The sequence below is a fragment of the Martes martes genome (assembly GCF_963455335.1).
Source record: "Martes martes genome assembly, chromosome: 14".
NCBI lineage: Eukaryota > Metazoa > Chordata > Mammalia > Carnivora > Mustelidae > Martes > Martes martes.
The window spans coordinates 56552115-56567770 of record NC_137902.1 but is presented as its reverse complement, the minus strand read 5'-3'; the positions used below and the strand labels follow the sequence as shown (position 1 = coordinate 56567770).

Genomic DNA, 15656 nt, shown 5'->3' with positions numbered 1-15656 from the left:
TTATTTATTTATTTTTAAAGAATCACCATACCGAGCTCTGAGCGGTCCCGAGGCTTTGCAGGGCTTTACTGAAGCTACTGATGGGGATTATTGGTTTTATAAAACCCTGATGGTGCCAGGGTTTTAAATTGGGGATAGGGTTAAAAGGGACCGAGGATGAGGGCTGTTATCTCAAGCTGACACCAATATTCATAGTAGGGGACCTACTGGAGTTGTGACTTGAGGGGTTCCTCACAGCAGAACAGCTGGTTCTGAGGACGGTCAAGAGGGCCTTTCTTCATGACACTCAGGGACTTGCACCACAGCTCCCCAGCGATTAGATTCTGAGCCCTGTCCTTAGCAGGAAATGGTAAAGGAATCAGCAGGAAGCTGAAGACAAGAGAAGGGAAACTCCTCCCTCGCGTCAGAGGACTGGAGAGTGAGGGTGCAAAGGGAAAGCGGGGCTGGAGGGAGAGGCCTTGAGATGGAGAGTGGCTAAACCTTGAATAGAAGGAAACAGTGCGTGCCCCCAGGGCCAAAACACATGATAAACGCTGGTGTTTACTGTCTGTACTGGGTGTCCCACCGTCCTTCTGAGGTCTTGGCGCGATGCCCAGGACCTGGGAACGGGAGCTGGGGCGAGTGGGTTTTCTGAGCTCCGGCAGCCTGCTGCGAGGACCATTCGGCTTGTATCAGATTCCCCGGCTCCTCCAAGGCCAGGGAGCGCCAAAACCAAGTTGAACAATCTTACGGGGGGAACAGAGGAAAAGTGTACGTGGAACGAACGATGAGAGATACTTGGTGTGAAGGAGCAGAGGAACGCGAGATCATTTCTCTGTCTGAGCCAGTTCTTGGCAACCGGAAGTCCTCCCTCGGTGCTGGAGGTAGAGGGGAGGCCCCGTGGTCCAAGCGCAAGCAGCCGGGTCCGAGGAGAGGACACCGGCTCTCTGACATCAGAGACCACTTCCTCCTAGAGGAGAACTCCGCTTTGAACCCTCACTTCTGGAGCTGGACTCAGTGAGCTAGGCTACCCCTGATGAAGGAGAAAATTCACAATTTAGGTTGAAGGTCCTCAGTGTTGGAAAGGCAGCCCCCACCCCGCCCCCCCACCTCACCCTTGCCCCCTGGGCAGTCCACACTCTTTGGTTAACCATCTGGTGTTTAGATGGTTCATTGAAGAAAGGAAAAAACAGACTATACCGAATGCTGATTCTGCTGCTTTAGTGGGAAAAAATTACGAACAGGTAAGTGGCAAACAACAAAACTTTCGAAAAAGCAGACCCGGGAGAGTCCAGTGAAGTTTCATAACGGGTATGAATCGTGCTTTTGCTGTCTTCTTCTTCTTCTTCTTCTTCTTCTTCTTTTTTTTTTTTAATCTTGCTGGGTTTTGATGTGGATCTCTATTTGTTCAGGAAATCATGACGTGGGTTCTGGGCAGGGTTTGAGGTTTTGGAACTTTTTCTAAAAGGGACAGAGTGCACCCTGCTGCATTTCCTCATCGTGAGGTCAGCGTGCAGGCAGCAGAGCTGAAGCAAGCCGGTCACCATGCAGCCGAACCTCTTGGGCAGTAGGCTCCCCCTGGCTCTTGCCCTCCTCCTGGTTTTGGATTCTTCAGTTCGAGGTAAGACCCAGGAATCTCATCCTCCTCCCTCTCTATCTTTGCAAGCCCAGGGGTCCACACAAATGATTATATTCACTTTAAGGTACAGAATGTATTATATCATAGGCAAGGAGGCAAAGAGAAAGGACGGAGGGGGGATGCTGAACTCTTTAATGTGAGTTTAGTTAAGAAAAATGACACCCTGAGACAGGTGTGGCCTCGTAAACCTCACCATGCTTGAAACGTGCTCTTTTATTTTTGGATGAAGAGGTATAGTTTAGGGCGCCTGGATGGCTCAGTCGGTTAAGCAGCTGCCTTCGCCTCAGGTCATGATCCCACTGGGATCGAGCCCCACATCGGGATCCCTGCTCAGTGGAGAGCCTGCTTCCTCCTCTCTCTCTGCCTGCTGCTCTGCCTACTTGTGTTCTCTCTCCATCTCTCTAATAAATAAATAAATAAAATCTTAAAAAAAAAAAAGGTATAGTTTATAAACTTCTAAAACCTCAAGGAAGGTCAACTGACGAGTCCCTAAACTCTACCTCTGAAACTGAATAATATACCGTAGGTTAGTTAAATTGAATTTTAAATGAAAAAATTTTTTTAAACTCCAGAAAGGAATACACAAGAAGATGGACCATTGAGAGAGTACCCACCGCTCCCTAAGGGTTTATATCAGTCCCAAGTTTTAATATATTATGGTAGTGTTGTAATTATTCTAACAGTGGAAAGTGATATATTTTAAAAATCAGAGTAAATTTGACTGTGTATTTTTTCCTTTTTTTTTTTTTTAAATTGAGTTCTTAGTGAAAATTCAACTATGGTTAGACATAGTACAAACCCTCTTGGTTTAAAGAGAGACCAGTGAATTTTAGTATTTGTGCTGTTGCCCAGAGACATTACATTTGGAAATTTCTTGTTAGATTTCTCTATCATTTAGGGTTGTTTAGTCAGACTGAAACAACTTAATATCCTTCTGATGAAGACAACAGAAATGACCAGTTTGTAAGAAGAATACAGTTTCTTCTCTTTTGGTAAATATGGGATCATGTCTAAATAAGGCAGAAGGTCATGGCCTGATAAACAGACGGGAGAATTTATAGGAGAAAATTATTTAAGTTTTCCCAATTTGTACAAGAAATAGTGACTTAATAGTGACACACATGTCCTGGATTTGTTTCTTTGAAGTGATTTCTAGTTGTCCCATTTTTACTTCTGGTGGAAATGAAATCGTACAGATAATCTCAGATCTATTCATTATATATTGGAAACTTATAAAATAATTTTCTTCTTGTTATGCAGATTATTGAAGAAAGTAACTGCAAATAATGTTGCTGAAACTTTTCTACTAATTATATATTTTTAAATTTTTTTTATAATCTGTAATTTTTAAAGCATAAAACAGTATTGATTTTAAGAAACAGTCTTGGGTCTTCTAGGGAAAATCTGGAGCTTGATGAAATAATTCCCTAATGTGTTCTGACAAGATCCAGAGTAACGAGGTCTACATCTGTAGCACAAACTGGAGTGACTAGTTCGGGGGGGGGTGTCCACCCCCGCCAGAGCTAAGTCAGTCTTTACATAGTCGAGATTTCCCCCAAATACCACATTCCCCACTAAGATTCAGTAGGTAAAACTGGAATTGAAACAGAAACATTCCTGGGCGCCTGGGTGGCTCAGGTCATGATCCTCGGGAACCTGGGATCGAGCCCCACATCGGGCTCCCTGCTCAGAGGGGAGTCTGCTTCCCCCTCTCCCTCTGCCCCTGCTCATGCTCTCTCTCTCTTTCTCAAATAAATAAATAAAATCTTTTAAACAGCAAAAACGTTCCTTACGTAGTAGGTATTCATCAGAAAGTGAAGAAACCGTTATGAAAACGTGTAAAGTACTAGCATTTATGTCATTACCTGGTAGGTTTAGCTCTTTGTTGGAAAAGGAACCAAAAAAGATAGAGTGAATGAACAGAAAAACAAGGGTATTTCCAAAGGAGAAGTGCCCTTGGTGTTGGAATTAACGGCTTGTGCCCACATCTGAATAAGAAGGGAAAGAGATGCCCACCCACGGCGTGTGCCGGCAGATCCAGGCAGCCATGCCGAAGGCGCGCCACCATTTCCCATCCATCCATGGGATGCCAGGTGCAATTCGACAGCATTCTTCCCCCATCTTTTAAAAAATGTTTATTTAAACCGTTGATTTGACTGAACTGCTCAAACCTGGCTTTTGACTTGCTTTTACTGAACATATTCAAAACGTCTCACTGTATTAGTTTGCCGAAGCTGCACAGTACCCAGATTGGTGTGGCTTAACGGAAATATATTTTCTCACAGTTCTGGAGGCTGGAAGTCCAAGATCAAGATGTCAGTGGGGCAGGTTTCATTCTGAAGCCTCTCTCCTTGGCTTGGAGAAGCCCATCTTCCCTCTGTCTTCACACGGTCCTTCCTCTGTGTGTGTGTGTATGTCAGTGTCTCTTCTTCTAAGGACACCAGCCATATTGGACTAGGGCTCGTCTATATGAACTCACTATCCCTTAATTACCTCTGTGAAGGCCCTATCTCCAGATATAATCCCATTCTGAGATACTGAGGGTTAGGACTTCAACAAACGAATCGATGGGACACAATTCAGCCCGTATCAGGTACAATAAGTCAAACCCAAGTCAAGACAGGATGTAAAATTGTGTCTGACAGGTGCAGAGGATGGGAAATTTGGCAATGTGCAGGAGATCCTGGAGAGCACAGGTGGCTATTAATTTAATGTAGAGCGCCAGGGAATTATTGATTATTGATAAGGTCTGTTTTTTTTTTTTTTAAAGATGCCCATAAAGAGAGAAAATGAAAGATCCGTGAGCAGGTGTGGCCAGATCATGTGTTCACTCCACACTCCCTAAATTATAGCAGATACTGATTCCACCCGTGTGTGCTGCTGTTTGATTGTAAAGTAATTTTGTATCCATTCTCTCATAAATGATCATCACGTTCCCTGTGAGGAGAAATTAACACCGATTTATAGAGAGAAAATTGATCTTGCATTCACCATCTCATTTGTTCTTTAGATCAACCTCTTGCGAAATATTTGAGACTTGCTTTAGGCCGGTTACAACTAGTTAATGCTAGAAGTGGTCATCTGGTTTCAGGGTCAGAGTTAACTTTCTGTTGCAGCTTGGCCGTCTTCTAGGTAGATTAGAGATTTTTTTTCTTTCTTCCTTCCTTCCTCCCTCTCTCTTTAAATATTTTTTCCTTAAGTAGGCTCCACGCTGAGTGTGGAGACCAACAAGGGACTTGAACTCATGACCCTGAGATCAAGACCTGAGCTGAGATCAAGAGTCAACACTTTACCCACTGAGCCACCCAGGCGCCCCTTTAAGGATTTTATTTTTAAGTAATTGCTACACCCAACATGGGACTCGAACATTTTTTTAAAAGATTTTATTTATTTGACAGAGAGAGAGAGAGTGAGAGACCACGAGCAGGGGGAGTGGGAGAGGGGGAAGCAGGCTTCCTGCTGAGCAGGGAGCCTCATGTGGGACGCGATCTCAGGACCCTGGGACCGTGACCTGAGCCGAAGGCAGACGCTTAACAACTAAGCCACCCAGGGGCCCCTTATGAGACTTGAACTTACGACTTTGAGATTTTCTTTATTTAAAACAAAAACCCTTGGTTTGACTATGGTAGACTTGCTATAAAGTTTACCACTGAACTGAGGGTTAGAGAGAGAGAAATTGAAAGTAAACTTGGAACATTTATAGTTTGTCTAACCATGCAGGGTTGGAACCTTACGTGTCTTGTGGAATTGTCCAATAGGAAGCAACTCCAGCTTAGTGATGTGATGTTTGTTTCAATGCTACCAAAACAATGACCAAAAATGATCTTTTTTTTACCCCCCCCCATGGCATTTTCCGCTTAAGTTGCTGTAACACACCTGTAGCAAATCTCCATTAAGAACAGGAAATTGGTAAATTGTGATGATGTTAGGGAAATTTTGATATAACAGTATAAAAAGATGCAGAGAGGAGCACTTGACTGGCTTAGATCATAGAGCATGTGACTCTTGATCTCATGGTTGTGAGTTCGAGCCCAGTGTTGGCCATGGAGACTACTTTAATAAAATAAAAAGTAAAAATATTTTTTAAGAAAGATGCAGAGGGATGACAGGAGTAATGTTGATTCTTAGAAAGCATTTTGGTAAAGCAGGACTAGTGACATTATGTGTGTGTGTGTGCGTGCGCGCGCACGCTCACGCGCGTGTTGTGGTGGGGACAGTGAGGGAAAGGATTCTAAATAAAACCACTCTTTTCCCTGGAATCCAGCACAGCAGATCCAGCAAGTGGGGCTTTTGAGGAAGATAACCTTTGTGTCCACTAGCATTCTCCTTTTCTTTCTTTCTTTCTTTCTTTTTTTTTTTTTTCCAATTACGGTAATCATAAGACATTGCTCCCAAGCAAGATAGAGTCAAGGTAGTCCCACGACAGCAGAGGCTGACACTGTTGAATTCACATCATGCCAATACCCTTCAGTAGATACGTCAGGAACTTTGTGTCTGTAACCATGCTTTTTATTTTAGAGCTGACTGAAAATGATCAGCCCCAGATTAGATAAACTTTTTTGGGGGGCAGGGGGGAGACTTCTACAAGTTTTTAAATAGCTTCATTGAAATAGCCTTCACGAACCATACGGTTCATCCATTTAAAGTGTATAGTTCAGGGGCGCCTGGGTGGCTCAGTCGGTTAAGCATCTGCCTTCAGCTCGGGTCATGATCCCAGAGTCCTGGGATCGAGTCCTGCATCTCGCTCCTTGCTCAGTGGGAGTCTGTTTCTCTCCTGTCTCTTCCTCTGGCTTGTGCTCTCTCTCTCGCTCTCTCTCTTGCTCACTCACTCTCTCTCCCTCTCAAATAAATAAATACATTCTTAAAAAAAATAAAGTGTACAGCTCAATTTTTTAAATGTATATTGATAGATATATGCAACTATCACCACAGTCTCCTATCACCCCCCCAAAAGAAGCCCCTCTTTTTAAAAAAATAGATTTTATTTTTAAGTCATCTTTACACCCGATGTGGAGCTTCAACTTACAACCCTGAGATCAAGAGTCTCATGTCCCCCCCAACTGAGCCAGCCAGGCTCCCCAAGAAATCCCTCTATAAATTTCAAAAACTGAGATTCTGAATTCTGGGGCGGGGAGGGGGTGGTGGATTTTGTATTTTAGAATTTGTTTTCACTAATTGGCCAAAGTTGTATTTGTTACGTAAGTGAAAAAATACAGTCTTTCACCTGGATGCTTCCTCCTAAAGTTTTAGTTTTGCTTTTCTGTGTAACTTCCTATCTCTGCAAACATTACCTCAGTTGCATGCACAGCAGTTGTATGTAAAGGAGAATGCCTAGACCTACCCTGTCCAGAACGATAGCCCCCGAGCACTTGAAATGTGGCAAAAGTCCAAACTGACATGTGCTGTTAAGTACAAAATAGACACCAGATTTGGAGACTTAACATGAAAAGAAAAATGTAAAATATTCATTAATAACTTTTATATTGCTTAATATATTTATATTAAGTAGCAACATCTGAATACATTAGATGAGTAAAATGTGTTGACATTAATTTCGCTTGTCTCTTTTTACTTTTAAAAATATGGCTGCTAGAACACTGAAAATAACCTGTGTGGTTGTCTTAACGCTGTTGGACAACCCTGGTCTAGCCCGCACAGAGCGTGAAGCTGGCGCCCCCTGCTGTACAATAACGGGGCTTCTAAGTAGCAACCAGATGCCAGACTTAGGCTTCTTCGGGAAAGGATCAGAGACGGAGAAAGAAAAAGAAAACATAATAAATACCATACGTAAAGATTTGTGCTAGATGTTTTACATACTGTTATCTCGTTTGGACTGGAACTCTTTGGGGCTCTGTTATTCATCTTTGAACGATGAGAAATTGAGAATCAGGTACTAAATGGTAGAACGAGTATTTAAATTCTTGATCCCTATAAGCTGTCCACTAGCAGAGATTGGTCACCGTGGTCTTCCTCCTCATCAGAGAAACTAGCATGGAGAGAGCTTGGACCTGGTGCCAGGTGTTATTCTAAGAACCTAGCGTTTATATCTTATTATTCGATCTATGGAGGTACAGGAAGGTTAAGTAAGTTGGTCAAGGATACATAGCCAGTAAGGGGCAGACATTGCATGTTATCTTGCTACCTTACCTCCAGGTTTCAGGCAGTGACAGAACTAACCTATTTTGGACGACTGGCTGTCCCAGACCAGCGGGGAGTCTGCTGCGTCTCCCTCTGCCCCTCCCCCACTCATTCCCCCCCTTTCTCTCTCTCTCTCAAAAATAAATAAATAAAGCTTCAGAGGATATGCAGTAACGTACCACTGTCGTCTGCTTACCAATTCCCTCAGGGAGGCTGTTTGTTCTGTATCTGTTCAGAGGTTCAAGATACGTGCACATGAGCATATATGTAAATACAGTCTTAAAAACACAAATACACGTTACCACAATGCATAGTGTTCCTTAGTTTTTAAAAATTTAATAATCTACCCTGGAGAATCGATATCAGTCTCCAGAGAGCTGATGCTGCTTTTTTTTTTTTTAAGATTTTATTTATTTATTGGATAGAGAGAGAGATCACAAGGAGGCAGAGAGGCAGGCAGAGAGAGGGGGAAGCAGGCTCTCTGCTGAACAAAGAGCCAGATGCGGGGCTCGATCCCAGGACCCTGGGATCATGACCTGAGCCACCCAGGCACCGCCCCCCCCCTTTAAGAGTTATTTACTTATTTTATTTTATTTTTTTTAGAAAAGTACAGCTCACCAGTAGCAGAGCTAGGACATTACTCCGGGCAGCTGTTTGCCAAAGCCTTTTTTTTTTTTTCTTAAGATTTTATTTATTTATTTGACAGAGAAAGACGCAGCGAGAGAGGGCACACAAGCAGGCGGAGTGGGAGAGGGAGAAGCAGGCTCCCCGCTGAGCAGGGAGCCTGATGCGGGGCTCGATCCCAGGACTCTGGGATCATGACCTGATCCCAGATGCTTGACTGACTGAGCCACCCAGGCGCCCCTGCCAAAGCCCTATTCTAACCTTAAACTCTGGGCTAGTTTTCAGGGTTTTGTGACGACAATGTGTATAAAAGGCTGGCACACAGCAGGTACACCTGTTATATTTACGGTCATAAAACCCGCCCACACCTTACCTTCTGCCAAATTTAGAATCAACTGAATCAAAAATTTCTTAGGAACAGGGTGATTAGAAGCAGTATAAGAGATACGAATTAACCACGTGTCTTCCTTGTTTGGGCAGGTTTTCCTGTGCGCAGAGCTAGGTACCAGTGGGTACGCTGCAGTCCTGACGGCAATTCTGCAAACTGCATTGATGAAAAGGGACCCACGTTCAACCTGCTTCCAGGGGAACCCAACAGAATCCTTCCTCTGAGGACCAACCCTTCTTCGTAAGCGAACTTGACCTTATTTTCTTTTCACCCACATCTGTTAAGATCTCGGCTTGGAGATGGGAGCGTTGTCCAGAATGTCCTTCTTCAGCCTCTTGCTTTGATGGTTTGGTTCTCGCTGCGCAGTACATAATAAAACAGTACTGTGTTTACTGGCATTTGAGATGCGCCAGAATGCACAATTCATCTATACTTTTAAAAAAAGATTTTATTTATTTATTTGACAGACAGAGATCACAAGTAGCCAGAGAAGCAGGCAGAGAGAGAGATGGGGAAGCAGGCCCCGCACCAAGCAGAGAGCCCAATGTGGGGCTCGATCCCAGGACCCTGGGATCACGATCTGAGACAAAGGCAGAAGCTTTAACCCACTGAGCCACATAGGGGCCCCTCATCCATACTTTTGTAAGGTCTTTTTGTGGGGGCAGAGACAGACATCGAGTACTTTTCACCAACAAGTACTGGAAACGAGTGAACATTATTTAAGTAGAGCACAGTATCCACTGAAACCCAGTTGGAGTCTGTCAACTGAATGGGTAAACAAAACATAGTATTTCCATAAAGCGGACTATTATTTGGCCCAAAGAGAGAACAAACTACTGATAGATGCTATCACATGAATGAGTCCTGAAAACATTACGCAACGTGAAAGAAAGCAGACGCAGAAAGCCACACGTTGTATGATTCTGTCGACATGAAATGTCTGGAATAGGCTAATCTATAAAGGTGGGAGACAGATGAGGTCCTGGGGGGCTGGAGGAGAGAGAGGACTAGAGTGGGGAGTACAGGTGCGGGATTTTTGAGGGGCGATAAAAATGTACTGAGATTAGATAGTAGTGAAAAAGAAATTAGGGAAGGGAAGAATAAATGGCCATGACTTGTCAGAGAGCAAGCCAGACCTCTTCTTGATCAACTCAAACCTGCTTTAAACTTGCAAAAAAGATCCAACAGGAATGCGTAAGTAACCAAAATGGAACTGTCTTAGCATCAATTATTTCAATAAATATCAAAGTTATATAACACGCAGCAAAACTCTACTATGAAAAGGATTCTTGTAGAAGGCTTATTCCTTAGACTTAAAAGATTAACCGTTGAAAGTCGCTCTCCTTGAAGCTGGGTGGATCAAGTCCACGCCGGGTAAGACCATCATCCGTCTGAGGGTCCCAGTGACTCTTCATCACTGGCATTCACTGCATGAGAGATGATGTCATCACCACCCTCAAAATGCCAGTCTGCCGTCCTGCTCCTGTGCTGCCGCTTTTAGCCCATAGCATTAAGCCTGAAACTGATTTTATAACATCCTCCTTGGTTTTAACTCAGGGGTTTCCATAGTAATTCATTTAAGTCTAAACTGTTAGAGGAATAACCCAAGTCCTCTAAAACAACTGTTTTGCACCATTTCTTCTCTTCTTAAATCTCTTTGATCTTCGCCTTCCCCCAGCCAGGAAAGCTTTCTTCTCATTCTCACACTCCTGACACTTATGAATGAACCGTCTCTGCTCTTGTATCAGTCCTGGGCCCATTTGCCCTCCTGTCCCTCTTCCATTTCCCTTCTTGCTCTGTCCTGGGTGGGGAGTGAGGGGTCAGCCCACTGTCTGCCTTTCTTAGGCTCCCAGGTCTGTGGCTGAGTTTGGCCAAAGGAAGGCACAGGAGGGAGACAGGGGAGCATAGGAGGCAGGGGGAGACCAGGATATTTCTTCTCAAGCCCTACCTCTGTCTCACCCATGGCTTCTCTCCTGCCAGATGCTGGGCTCAGACAATACCACCTTCTTCCATTGCCCCTCTAGCCCAGGGAGTGAGGTATTTCCTTACTGTCGCCCATCTCTGAGTTTCCTCGAAGTCCGCTAGTTGGCTTCACTTCTCTAGGATGTCAGCTCTGCCATTCCTCCTCTGAGCCCAGTATCTTCTTGCTGTCGGTGTGCAGACATTCTCTAGCATCTCGTACAGTCGGGTGAACTCTCTTCTTTGACTCTGCATCCCTTCCAGCCATTGCCCTGTTCTCTGCTCCTCTGCACAGGAAAACTTACCGAAAGGGATGCTTCCTATCTCCCCGCTGCTCTACCCCCTCTGCTTGAACTTCTGTTCCCACCTTCCACTCAGAGTCCTCGTTAAGGTCACGGTTACTCCTGCTTAACACATCCACTGTTTACTTCTCTACTTCTCTCCTTACTCAACTTCTTAATTACCTTTAAAAACAGTTGACCACCCCACCTGTTCTTCTCTGGTCTTCCATGGCCCCACCTTATCTTGAGTTTTCTTCTGCTTCCCTGATTGTTCTTTCTCCTCCGTTCAGTATTTAATAAGTTGGTGTGGCCCTGACTCTGTCCAAGGCCCTTTGTCGATCTGCAGTTTTTTTTAGGTGACCTCATCCTCTTCTATGGCTTCCACTGTGCGTCTGCATGTGCGCATGTGCAGGCGTGCATATGGCGCTGCCGATCTGTGTTTCCAGCTCTGATCCTTTTTCCCTGACCTCACAGTGTAACTAACCCGCTGGTCACCCTCTAGTACATTAGTCTATTTCACTTCTCCGCAAGGCATTTAGCACCGCCTCATGTTTTCCTGATTTATTCATTTTTTATTGTCTGTCTTCCCCAACAAGTTCTAAATTTCTTGAGCAGGGACCTCATCTGTCAGTCCCCATTCTTAACTAGGCACTTAGAACAGGGATCAGATGTTCAATATTTACTGAATGCATACATGAATGAAGCTCTAATCTGTTATATGGCCTGTGGATTGTTATTTTCATGGAAAAAATGACCCATAGACTATAATATTAATTTTTGTCTCAGATGCTTAGTTGCCTTGTTCTACCACTGAGGGATAACACCATTCCTCTGGTCTTTGGTGCTGAGTGGACTTCTAACCACCAAACTGAGCCCAGCTGAATGAATACACTTACTTTTTGAGAGGAAATTAGTTAATTGGTGGTAAACATAATGTTTAACTAGTTACAGAGAATTTCTTAAGAATGAGTTTTGTTGAAGCACTGTGAATTATTAGAAGTTTTGTAGCAATTTTATGTTAGAAAAAAATGTCATCTATCTAAGCTAACTTACACTTGTTTGTCCTTTCTTTAATGGAAGAATATGGGAAAGGCTTCTTCTTCTTCTTCTTCTTCTTCTTCTTCTTCTTTTTTAAATAAATGACTCCTTAAGTAAATTTACCAAGTACAGAATTACTATGCTAGTGGTAAGAAAAGTAGCACTGTTTATTATGAGTCTGCAATGCATAGGTGTTGACTGATAAATAGAATGAGTTAAGCACAAGTATAGGCAAACATGTAGAAAGGTCTGCTTTGTTTTTTGTTTTAAAGCATTGAATAACTGGGAAACTTTTAACTTTTAATTTGAGCAACCAGCTGGCTGCATTAATTTTCTATCTTAAAAAATTTATTATGATTATATTCCTTAAGTCTCAAACTTTACTTTTTTTTTTCCCCTTTCATTTTTCTCTTACTTCAGAATGACAAGACCCCAGAACTTGAATAATGTCTTCCCTCTTTCTGAGGACTATTTTGTGTCTGGCTCTGGCTCTGGCTCTGGATCAGGATCTGGAAGTGGCTTAACTGAAATTGAAGAAGAATACCAACCAGTAGATGAAAACAATGCATTTTATTACAACTTTTGGCCTCTGAAGAGAAACCCGCCATCAGACGATCAGGACTTGGTCCAAGATGGACCAGAAGAGGATCTTATGTAAAAGAGGGGGTTTTCCATCTTGATGTCAGGCAGTGCATTCAATATATTTTATGTATCATAGTTAAATGATTACTTTTGCAACAAAAGGTCTTATGGAAACTTATAACATCTGAAAAAGAACTTTAGGTTTTATTACCTTTTTTCCCTTGTGAATTCTTAAAGCTTCCTTTATCCTATTGTCGGGGAAAATACCTGTATTTCCTTTGTATCATATTCTACCAACGTCATTATGAAATTAACTGGAACACCCTTGTCTATAAAATTGCTTTAAAGAATAAATTATACTTATTTTAAAAGTTCAGTTTGAGAAGCAAGTTGACAGGCAATAGTTCATATCTAAGTCTTCAGAAACCTGACTCTGGTTGTGAATTACAGATATGCCTCTTTTCTTATGAAAAACCCAGATGCAACACATGATGAATTTATAGAGCGGCCGTTTGACAAGTCCAGTGTAAAGTGTATTACTCTAATGTTACCACTGGATGTGTTTGCAGAGCTGGTGGACATTGTTCGTTGAGAAGTATGATTGCTGTTACAATTAGAAATGGAACACCCAAAGTAAAGCACAGTATGTTCTCAATAATTCATACTGCTTTACTTTTCTCCCTGGATATCTATGTATTTTCAAATCTTATCCTATTAAAGCAGAACTATAATCAATGTGTTAAGCTGTCTGGGGTCTCTTGTTCTAAACTCAGGAAATAATTATTTTTGCTCAGATATTTCTAGAAGTCTTATCAACAAAGTAATCTGTGAGATTATTTTACAGAGCAAATTTTGGAACTAGAATCCCATCCTATTCACCAGCAAATCAAGCAAACAGTTATGGGAGAACAAGAAGCTTGTTCTTGTCCAAGCACTTCCTCTTCTTGAAGGCTTTTCCTGTCCTGGTTCCCCTGAGTTCTGAAAAGCTTGTAAGCATCATTTTCATGAATTCTGTTCTGCACGGTCCAGATCTCCTCATCAGCACTGAGGACTTAACGCAAATCCCTCTCTGCTGAAAAGAGCCACCTTGTCCAAGGCTCCACCTTTTCCCTGGGCAGCCGGCATCTAATGACTGGTTGGTGGGAACATATGAATGCCAGGCGCTTCCCCTGAACTTTGGGTAACTCAGAAGGGCAATTGCAGATTTAAGCTCCCTGACAGGATCGTCAACACCTTGTTGGGCCGGCTTTGCAGTGCAGTATCTTTCTTTGCTTAGTCTTGCTTCCTTCCAGTCTCCTTCCAGGTATCTATCCTGAGAGAGCTCCCTTAGAAACTTTCTGCCTGGCTCCGTGGAGAATCCAACCTGTGATAGTTGGTGCCAGGAGGGGTGGAAGGCAGATGCGATAATGGGACTTGGGGGGCACCTGGGTGACTCAGTTAAGCATCTGCCCTTGCCGCAGGTCATGATCTTGGGGTCCTGGGATCGAGCCCCCATTGGGCTCCATGCTCAGTGGGGAGTCTGCTTCTCCTTCTCCCTCTGCCATGCACTCCTCCCCCCACCCACTCCAGCCATGAGCTCGTGTGTGTGTGTGCGCGCGCGCATGTGCGCGCGCTCTCTCTTTCTCTCTCTCAGATAAATATGGAGCTAGATCCCATGCTGCCCGGCTGGCAATGAGAACCCCATCCCTGGCCATAGATGCAGCACAGTCACAAGACAGGGTTACAATTGTTAACATTTTCAGATGATGGACTGGGTTGGCACACCAGTGTGAGGGAGGGCACCATGGTGTGGAGTATGAGGCATTGAGAAACAGGAGACAGTAGTAATTATAAAGACAATAGTATTGGATGTCTATTGCTGGAAGCAATGAATAGTTTTAAAAGAGAAAATGAGTGGTGCCTGGGTGGCTCAGTGGGTTAAACCTCTGCCTTTGGCTCAGGTCATGATCCCAGGGTCCTGGGATCGAGCCCCGCATTGGGCTCTCTGCTCAGCAGGGAGCCTGCTTCCTCCTCTCTCTCTGCCTGCCGCTCTGCCTACTTGTGATCTCTGCCTGTCAGATAAATAAATAAAATCTTTAAAAAAAAGTATTGAGACTTGTTTAAAAAAAATTAAAGAGACAATGAAAAATCAAGGATGATGAATTAAAGGCTAACTGTGAAAACAAATGAGATTCCGTCCCCCCGCAAGTTTTCAGGCAGGCCTCAGAGACCCTGCAGGTTCGGTTCCAGACCACCACCACAGGGTGAATAGTGCAATAAGTGAGTCAAATGAATTTTAGTCTCCCATTCCGTGTAAGAGCTATATTTCACTATACCATAGTCTATTAAGGATGCTATAGCATTGTGTCTACCAAAACAATGTACGTACCTTAATTTAAAAATACATTATGGCTGAAAAATGTTAACCATCCTCTTTCAGTGAATCATAATCTTTTTGCTAGTGAAGTGTCTTGTCTTGATGTTGATGTCTGATGGCTGATCAGGGTGACAATTGCTCAAGGTTGGGGTGCCTGCAGCAATTTCTTAAAATCAGACAATTTTGCCACATTGATTGACTCTCCCTTCATGGATGATGTCTCTGTCACGTGAGATGCTGTTGGTTAGCATTTTGCCCACAGTAGAACTTCTTTCCAAAACTGGGGTCCGTCCTCTCAAGCCCTGCCCCTGCTCTAACAGTGTATGTGATATTCTAAGTCCTTAGTTGTCATTTTAGCCGCCTTCACGGCGTCTTCACCAGGACTAGTTCCCGTCCCCAGAAGCCACTTTCTCTGCTGATCCAGAAGAAGCAACTCCCCAGCTGTTCAGGCTTGGTCATGAGTTTGTAGCCATGAAGCCCCAGCTCCAGGCTCCCCTTCTAGTTCCAGTTCCAGTTCCGGTTCCAGTTCCAGCACTAGTTCTAGTTCCAGTTCCAGTTCTGGTTCTGGTCCCGGATCTAGTTCCAGTTCCAGTTCCAGTTCTAGTTCTAGTTCTAGTTCTGGTTCCAGTTCCAGCACTAGTTCTAGTTCCAGTTCCAGTTCTGGTTCTGGTC

At 43.6% G+C, this 15656-nt stretch overlaps 1 protein-coding gene across 1 annotated transcript; it reads left to right on the top strand.

The window, feature by feature from the left end:
• The first annotated feature begins 1447 nt into the window (after nucleotides 1-1447).
• On the top strand, nucleotides 1448-12999 carry SRGN (serglycin). Its single transcript, XM_080823386.1, has 3 exons — nucleotides 1448-1600; nucleotides 8861-9008; nucleotides 12467-12999. Exons 1-3 carry the CDS (start codon nucleotides 1525-1527, stop codon nucleotides 12702-12704), a joined length of 462 nt encoding a protein of 153 aa, XP_080679512.1. The 5' UTR covers nucleotides 1448-1524; the 3' UTR covers nucleotides 12705-12999.
• The last annotated feature ends 2657 nt before the right edge of the window (nucleotides 13000-15656 follow it).